Here is an 8,809-nt window from a genome sequence, read left to right on the forward strand (position 1 = left end):
ACAACGACACTGTTTTCTATTATTCTTCATTGCTAGTATATAGCCTTTTGGGTAATTGTGAGTTGAATTATCTTCTGCGGACTAGCCAGAAAACTTAACAACCACTTATAACATTCTTTGTTCTTATTATGCAATAGAAACTTGGTTAATTGAGATACCATAAATCTTCAGGTCCAGTGAAAATGTTTAATATTCAAAACCAATTTCTAAAAGTTTTATTGATCAGCACTTTTACGGGAAGCCAGGTCAAGGCCTCGAACATCTCTTTGATTTAAGCAAAATGTAACATCCCCAGGGAAGAGGAGGGCAGAGCAGGTTGTGCGATTTTCTTTCTCTGGGGTATGAATCAGCAGCAAGGTGAGGGCAAGGCCTGTGCCCCTCCACCCTCTCCAGCTTCGATCGATATGGGAGTGTAAGGATGGAAAGGAGGGTTAGAGAATGAAATATTTTAGGCTTTAAACAAATTACTTCTGTTCTTTCTTCTTCTGGTTTTTTTTTTTTTTTTTTTCCTTGAGACAGTCTCACTCAGTAACCCTGCCTAGGTAGAGTGCTGTGTTATCACAGCTCACAGCAACCTCAAACTCTTGGACTCAAGCAATCCTCTTGCCTCAGCCTCCCAAGTAGCTGGGACTATAGGCACCCCCGAGGAGCCCAGCTAGTTTTTCGATTATTAGTAGAGACAGGGTCTCACTCTAGCTCAGGCTGATCTATGTTGGCATTACCCATTTCCTCAGAGTTCTGTGTTGGGTTCTTACCAAGAAATGGCCTGCTTATTTTGTCTTAGTTTGCAGGACCTTTGAGGCACTACCTTACATGATATGGGAGGTCCTGTGACAGGACAGGCTCAGAACTAAGAATGCCAGTGCTCCCCATGACAGTGTGCCAGACCCTCTCCTCCACGGCTGTCTTGTTGAGTGGTCTCTGAGGCCTGCACCACTTCCAGCCTCATGTCTGAGCCTGCACCACTTCCAGCCTCATGTCTGAGGCATGTACCGTTCCCAGCCTCATGTCTAAGACATGAACCATTCCCAGCCTCTTGTCTGAGACATGCACCACTTCCAGCCTCGTGTCTGAGGCCTGCGCCACTTCCAGCCTCATGTCTGAGGCCTGCACCACTTCCAGCCTCATGTCTGAGACATGCACCACTTCCAGCCTCATGTCTGAGACATGCGCCACTTCCAGCCTCATGTCAGAGGCCTGCACCATTCCCAGCCTCATGTCTGAGGCCTGTACCATTCCCAGCCTCATGTCTGAGACCTGCACCACTTCCAGCCTCGTGTCTGAGGCCTGCGCCACTTCCAGCCTCATGTCTGAGGCCTGCACCGTTCCCAGCCCCATGTCTGAGGCCTGCACCGTTCCCAGCCTCATGTCTCAGGCCTGCCTCATTTTCAGGACTCCATTCATGTGGTGCCTGCCTGGGGAAGGAAGCACCACACAGCCAGCAGACTCTGGTAGCAGGACAGCAGACAGTCACAGCCCTGACTACAACACTGACCGCCTGACCTTCATTTCAGCCTGTGTCCAGCGAACAGAAGGGTGCTTCCTCTTTCTTTCTTTCTTTTTTTTATTTGTTGTTCCTGCTTATAGCATTTAGAAACTTTCTTTGTTCTCTATACCTGGGAGGGACATACTATAAAATTCAGAAGAAATGGCAGGAAAGGTTTTCTAGCAGTAACTGTGGCCTCTGACACATCATAGCCACGGCAAATGGTTTAACTTTTCTAAACCTCAATCCCCTGGGCTGTTAATTGGTATTATAATAGTCTGAAAATTACATAAAATGGTAGGTAATTGACGTGGCATCTCACACACCCTGTACAATAGTAATTTTTGTTTGTGTTAAAAGCATTCCTTCCTTCTTTGGGCTCTTGCAGATTTTATCAAAGGGTCAAGGACGTTATCCTGTAGGGACAGTGACCCCAAACTCAAACACTCCTTTTCTCTAAGCAACCTTCTCTACCAAGAAAACCATAATCAGATCTAGGCTGGGTAGTGCTGAGCCACTAAGACAGTATAGCTTCAATTTTCACTTTAAATAAGAAAATATACCTAAAAGTAGCCAGTAGCTGTCATTTTTGGAGGGAACTAAGAATTGACAAAGATGAGATGAACGAAGCCTTCTCCCCCTCACCCATCCCATGCTAACGTTAGCTCCAACACAACTGTATTTAACGGCCACGGGAGCAACTTCTTGCAGGACAAACAACAAACAAACCAACCTGAAATAATCTGATATTATCGCATCAGTATTCTTTTTTATTCAATCAGGAAAGGTTAATACTTGATTCCTAACTTCATAGGCAATGCAAATTACTGCCAGCCCCAAAGATGTCTTGGACCTTAATTCCCTCCTCTCATCTCCTGACTTTGAAGGCTGCTTCATGTTAATAATAAGTAATTTTAAAAGTCCTTCCCTGGGAAGGTCAAATGAGACCTACTTGACTCTTCCTCTCCACTGCATCTCACTGCCTGATCCCATCAGATCTGCAACAGCTGCCAGCCAGACCCGCTCCCAGCCCCCTCGGAGCCAGCCACGCAGGATGCAGGGTAAGCAGGCCAAGGGCACGGTCCTTTTTTAGAAGCTAGAAAGAAGGCAAATGAGAAAGACAGAACCAAAATGAACCCAAGGGCTAGATTTACTTTAAAAGGTTAAATAGTTACCCGGAGGACTTAGATAAGAGCTGCTGAGTTTTCCAGAATGTTCAGAAAGCTACGGGGAATGTATCTTTAAAGCTTTAAAACAGCGTCTCCTCTCTGCTGCTTTGGAGTGTGGGCCTGTGGTGTGTGCACTGAGGATGTGTCCAATCCCGTGTCCAATCACGGATATTAAGGAGTGTCACGGAGTTGAGCTAGCCTCGCTGCAAAATTCTGCAGCCAAGACTCAACGGGGACAAACCAACTTCCCAGGAAAATTCACTGGGCAGCCTGTCTGCCCCTCACCTCCTTGGACAAGGCAAATCTCTGCAGAGGCAGCTCAGCTCCCAGACGTGTTACTCTCCTGCTGATAGGAAGATGGCTCTTCCCTACTGTCTTGCCCTCAGGGACAGAGAAGATGTTTGCATAGTTTCAGATCAGATTTAAGTCACTGGTGGATTCAACTGTCCCCTCTGGCAAGTGATTTGAGTTGAATCCAAAAATCCCTCAGGCCTCTAAGATCTCTAACCAACTGCTGGCCCCAATGTTCCAGGATCAAATTTTAAGAGAACGAAATACTCTCAATACAAGCATTTCGTTACTGAAGAGGTTAACAACACATTAGAAGAGGTTGGGTCCCAGTCAGATGGATTAAAGCCTTCAATGAATTTTCTTTTTATCCATGGTATCCAACACAGTATCTGTACTCAGTACATAAAACACGACTCTTAAGTCCCAGGAGCCCACAGCCCATCCATAATCGCACAGGAAACAACAGGAGGGTCTGTGGTACACATCTGTCAGGACAGAGGTCTGTAGCAAGAGTCATCAAAACTCAGATGTGGGTAATTCTTGCCCCAATACAAAAAGCACAGTGCTGAGTGGAACTCAGAAAAGACTCACATGTTGTACAGAAATATGTGAACACGGGGTGGAGAAAGGAGAAGAGGGAGCAGATGAAACTGGAAAAGACTGGGAGTACTGTCAGAAGTTTGCGAGGAGTTCCATTCAGCGTGGACAATAACTGGCATATTCGGGTAGCTTTATAGTTAATAGAACAACAGTTGATAACGCACACCAGAAGAATGTTGTTTCCACGTGTCCACAACTGGACTGAAGGGCTCAAGATCACACCGTGAGAGGGGAGTAAGAATCAAACCCAGGTGCCCTGCTGCTGAGCACAGCACTTTCTGGAACACTAACACAGCCGTCTGCTAGCTAGCCCATGTGGCACTTCTGGGGAAGGGTAGGGGCAGTGGACACCAGCCTTGCTCAAGGTTCTAGGACAGGCATAGAATTTGGAGCAGTGGTTCTCAACTCCGACTCCATATCAGAAATACAGGGAAAGGTGTTTTCAGGGCCCGCATCCAGGCTCAATCTCAGAGATTTTGATTTCTTCAGTCTGGGAACCTAGCATTGGGGTAATGCCACCACTAAGATGTCACTTATGAACCTGAACCTGCTTGAGTGTCTTTTCATGTTTTCATGTTCCCCAGACAGACCACCAGCAAAGCCTTTGCCCTTATACAGCCTTTACTCAACTTTTAGGCAACTGAGACACCGAAATGCAAAAATCATGCATCTGTTTCGAATAACCTAATGGCTACTCTAAATTTTCTCGTTTACACAAAAGGAAAAGCTGTTGGTATGTGCAAATTACAGAAAAACACAAAAGAGGCAAATAACAGACTACTGTCTTTGGGAACTCCAAGGCCCTGATGCTTTGGCCAAATCCCGCAGGGCAGATTATTCCCTGGCAGTAGTTAAACCCCAAATACTTGGTTCTGAATGGATTAACCAGGAACTCCAAATGAAAATGCAAGGACATGTTAGCAAAGAGCCATTAAGCGTAATCCCAGATCAGCAGCCCAGATCAACAAAACTGACTATCCTGCTATTAAAAAACAAACAAAATAAACAAACAAAAATCCCCCTATGTTGGTGGGGACGTCTCCCATTGAGAGGATGGATAGAGCAACAATCTCTACCTCTGTCCCACTGCTCCCCTCCAAATGTACAGATGATGTAGACGCCCAGAGGAGCCAAAGCAAAGGTAGGGGAGACAGAAACCCATGAAGAAGGCACACATGACAGCCACCCTTTCAGCTGAGATGGCTCAATAGACGCCAAGGGACCATACTGAGGACCCTGGGCGGGCATTGATTCAGACACAAGACTTCTAGATACTTGTCTTATCCAATCTAATGGAAAGGCATGGAACATTTTCAACCCAACAGCAGATAATTGTAATGAAATGATTCTGGCCAAGAGGCCCCATTTGTAATAATGAATTCAAATCAGATTCATAGAAGCTATAATTCAACCCTGGTGAATAGTACCTTCATTTTCCATATCATCTCTCTCCCAAGAAGGCAAAATAACTCAATATTCACATAATTATTTTTACTTTTCAAGGAGCCCTACGAAGTAGTTAGGAGGAAGATAATATTGCCTCACTTATATAAAATGAGTTTCATCCATGTTCAAAACTTCAGTGTCATCCTTGCCACATCACTCCCTAATATCCCTCAGCGCAATCAGAGACCTGTCACAACAGAACTGATATCCCAAAGAAAGGAAATCGTTCTTCGCTCAGCTGGGCAATTTTTCATTGGGAAATTTGAAGGCAAACCCAAGTTCCTTGAATCCTCTGGTTTTTCAGCTAGGTCTCTGTCCTCCTTTTGTGACTTCATTCAAAATTTAGAAACATATTCAATTTGATCTTAGACACTCACATTTGCCCAGGATTCTTATGGCTGATTTTTGTGGCAAGGGTCTCATTTATTTTCCAGATGCATTGTGAACATTTGATGCATGTGGAACGCTAAATTCCCAAGTAATAAATTCCTAATGAATGTCTTTAAAGAGACCAAAGAATAATCATACTTAAGATTTATAAATTTTTAAAAGCCCTCTTTCCCCTCCCCCCTCCAAAAAAATCACCAAATAAAACATGGCCTATTTATCTGGAGTTGAGGCCAGGGACCCTCCCTCAGGGTACGAAGAAATAAGTTATTTGTTAAGATGTTTGCACAACTGTTAGCCAATGAAGTAAGAGAGTGTAGAGAACAAAAGGAGAAAGACACACAGAGATTCACAGATGTTTATGTTCTTTTAAGAAACCTTGTGATAGTAATGAAACCACACCATTAAAAATAAATACATTATAAAAATTAAGTGATAAAAAGGAAAAAGGAAGAAGAGAATGAATAACAGAGCAAGGTATATACGATGGAGCATCTGATATCAATGAAGAGACAGAGTAATCAAAGACCACGTCAGATTAAAGAAAGAGAATGTAAAGGAAATAAAGTATTGACAGTGTGCTAAATTTGTCCATTCTAGGGGCCAATGTACAGGAGAGAGGTACAAAGCCAACACAAGTCATGGGCTTATTTTAAAAATCACAGCATGCCACAGATAAGTTATACTCAAACCTGTACATAAACATGTAAGTTGTCGGTTTTTTAAATAAACAACAAAAATCAACTATTCAGCTTTCTTTTTTATTCCCATGCCCATTCCCAAGCCCAGCTGCTAAACATTACAATTGAAGATCATGAAAACAGGCCAGCAGCTAATAAAAAAAAAAAAAAAAAAGGTAGATCAAAGCTGGCCCTCTGCTGGCGGAATAGTCCTATTGCATTCCCGAAAACAGCTCAAGTTTTTACTTTTCCGGTTTAAATTTTTAGGGGTAGGAAGAGGTCAGTTATTTCCAAATAACTTTGGAAATTTTAGCACTGAGATCTTACTCAGTGATAAACCTCTTTGCCCCCAGTGACAGGTCCAAAGATAAAGAACCATCTAGCAGCACCAATGTTCCAGTGCACTGCTAAGATTTACCAACATTTTCTTGGTTAACACACATATCACACCCTGTGTGCTGCTTGTATCTATGAGCCAACTGGTCCACTGCAGATGTGCATTCCACAAGTCATTTCTCAGGAAGCAGACTCCTGAATCTTCTTTGAATCAATGGAACAGAGACACTGCAGTCTAGTTTGGGGCTAGCTGAGGGGTGCCCATGTACCCCAGAAGAGGTTTCTCTCCTGCAATCTAGGAGAAGCATCTCTGTTCTCCTTTGGCTCTAAATCTATATGCATTCAGCAGACAAGGCTTTGGGACCTGTCCCTTAGCTCTAAAGAAGATCCAAGTAAGAGCCACTCAAAAAGCCAAGAATTGCAACCTTAACACTTGGGCTTGAGAAAAGAGTGTCAGCACCCCTGAGGTCTTTCTTTCCTTCCTTTGGGACAGGTTTGTCTAGGTTCAGAGAGAGTTCCTTCAGAGAAGCCAGGGGAAGAACAGAAAGAACTCCCTCCCTCATTTTCTCCTTGGAGAAGCCAGGCATTTTGGCTGCAGAATCTGGGTCAGAATGTTTTATTTTCACCATAACCATCAAAGTCACAGGCAGGGCAAACGCATTCACCCTGTGTACATCGTGAGACATAGTTAAGCTGGGACGTCCCTGAATCTGTCTCCCAGGACCAGAACTGCCTCATTAAAGGGATAAAAGATGATATCTGCTGAGCTGGTGGAAAGTGGTGGCTGCATTTTTATTAAAGTCTCTGCTGCAGCAGGCCCAGTCCCTAAAGGTTCATATTCCAAGCTTCTCCACCCCTCTGCCTGGAGCATGTAAGTGATTCTCTGTAACTCATTAAGTTAAAACAAAAAGCTTTCCTATTGTGCTTTTCACACAGGAGTGATGTCGTTGCATAAAAGCTACATGTTTCCTCTCCTTGGCTACAAAAATAAAACAGTTCTCATAATTCATAATGGGGGCCCCAGGAGCACCACACAGGGTTGGCACCAGTGCCGGTTCTTTGCGCAAACGCAGAACAGCATGGCCTGGCGTGGTAATCCCAGAGCCTTAAATTCCAGGTATATCTCTGCTGAGGGCTAGCCTGCTGGTTCTGAGAGTGCTCCAGCCAGTCACACACCTCCTGGCTGTGAAAGAGCACCCAAGGATCTTAGGCTTATGCCCTAGTGTTTCAACTCTGGTGCCCTCCTGTTCACATCTGGGTGCCCACACAGGAGTGAATCTAGCATGTGGTGGCCTCACAGACCCATGGAGTCTCAAGCATACACCTCAATGTTTACTTATAAACCCCTGGACCAGAAAAGCCAGCAAATGACAAACGTACCCAGAAGCATGGGTGTCAACAGTCACAGTGTCAGGTGGATATCTCTGGGGCCTGCAGAAGGCCCTCGCAGAGGCTCAGATCCCCGGCGGAGCCTTGGGTTCTCTCTCCCTCGCCCCTCCCCACTAACCACAACCGAGGGGCTTAGTCCCCCGCTGAAGGATAGTTCCCTACCTGAGGGTGGCGCTCTCCCCCTGCCGGACCGTCACGTTGTCCATAGCTTTGGGGAAGGTGGCATCTCCGCTGCGCACGGGCACTCCTGTGGGTACAAGGAACAGCAGCCTGAGAGACACGACCACGAGGCATTTCCAGGGCAGGAACAGGTACCCACAGACCCCCATCCTCGACAGCCACAACTTCCCAGAACTCCGGCAGCAGCGGCGCGGTCCTTGTCCCCCGCCCCGCACACCAGCCGGTCTCAGGAAGTGGTGTGGGGAGAAAGGAAAGGGAGAGAGCACGCCAGGAGCAGAAAGGAGGAAGGAGAAGAAAAGAGTCCAGGCTCTCCGGAGCCTAATAATTCTTGCTCAAATCCTGCCTCAGCTTTCCAGCCTAGCAGAACCAGATGCCCCCTCCTGCATCCAAAAAGAGCTTTCTCGACGCTCCCCTGGGGAGGAGGGAGGCAGCCAGGAAGGGAGAGGAGGAAGGAAGGTGCGGGGATGAAGGTCACAGATTGCGCTTTCTCTGCCCCTCTCTTCGAGACGCTACTTTAAGATTCAGTTGGGCACGTTCTGCAGAGGTCTGGCATCAAAAGTTTATAACCCAAAGAAGAAGGCAAGTGTCTCTGACATAAAGGAGATGTCATAAAAAGCTGCTGCTTCAAGGAGAGGAGAAAATGTTTTATTAGAGCACATATATGTATAGAAATATTTATAAACCAGCCCCAAGTCTCGCATCTGGAGCCCAACGGAGGCAAAAAAAGTTCCAGGCGGGGACGCAGCCGGCGCAGCGCGGATCCTCGGTCGGCGGCGGTGCTCCCAGCGGTCGGCGCCTCGCGGCCAGCCCGGCCCGCGCTCGCCAGCCCGCGGAGCCCGCCCGGC

The 8,809-nt window shown here is 46.0% G+C and overlaps 1 protein-coding gene across 6 annotated transcripts in view; it reads right to left on the reverse strand.

Annotated features, from left to right (window-relative positions):
- Positions 1-8,809, reverse strand: part of OPCML (opioid binding protein/cell adhesion molecule like) — a 1,086,020-nt gene that overhangs the window by 496,068 nt on the left and 581,143 nt on the right. Inside the window, exon 2 of one of the 6 annotated variants that reach the window (XM_012808947.1) lies at positions 7,947-8,031. The exons of 1 other annotated variant lie outside the window; for it this stretch is intronic. In XM_012808947.1, the coding sequence (XP_012664401.1) occupies positions 7,947-8,031 (85 nt within the window). Of the gene's footprint in view, positions 1-7,946; positions 8,703-8,809 lie in introns of those variants that run through there. 4 more of the 6 variants (XM_003795915.2, XM_012808946.1, XM_023516769.1 and 1 more) reach the window with 4 other exon arrangements.

This window comes from Otolemur garnettii, unplaced genomic scaffold, assembly GCF_000181295.1.
Source record: "Otolemur garnettii isolate 467f Iridium unplaced genomic scaffold, OtoGar3 scaffold00097, whole genome shotgun sequence".
NCBI lineage: Eukaryota > Metazoa > Chordata > Mammalia > Primates > Galagidae > Otolemur > Otolemur garnettii.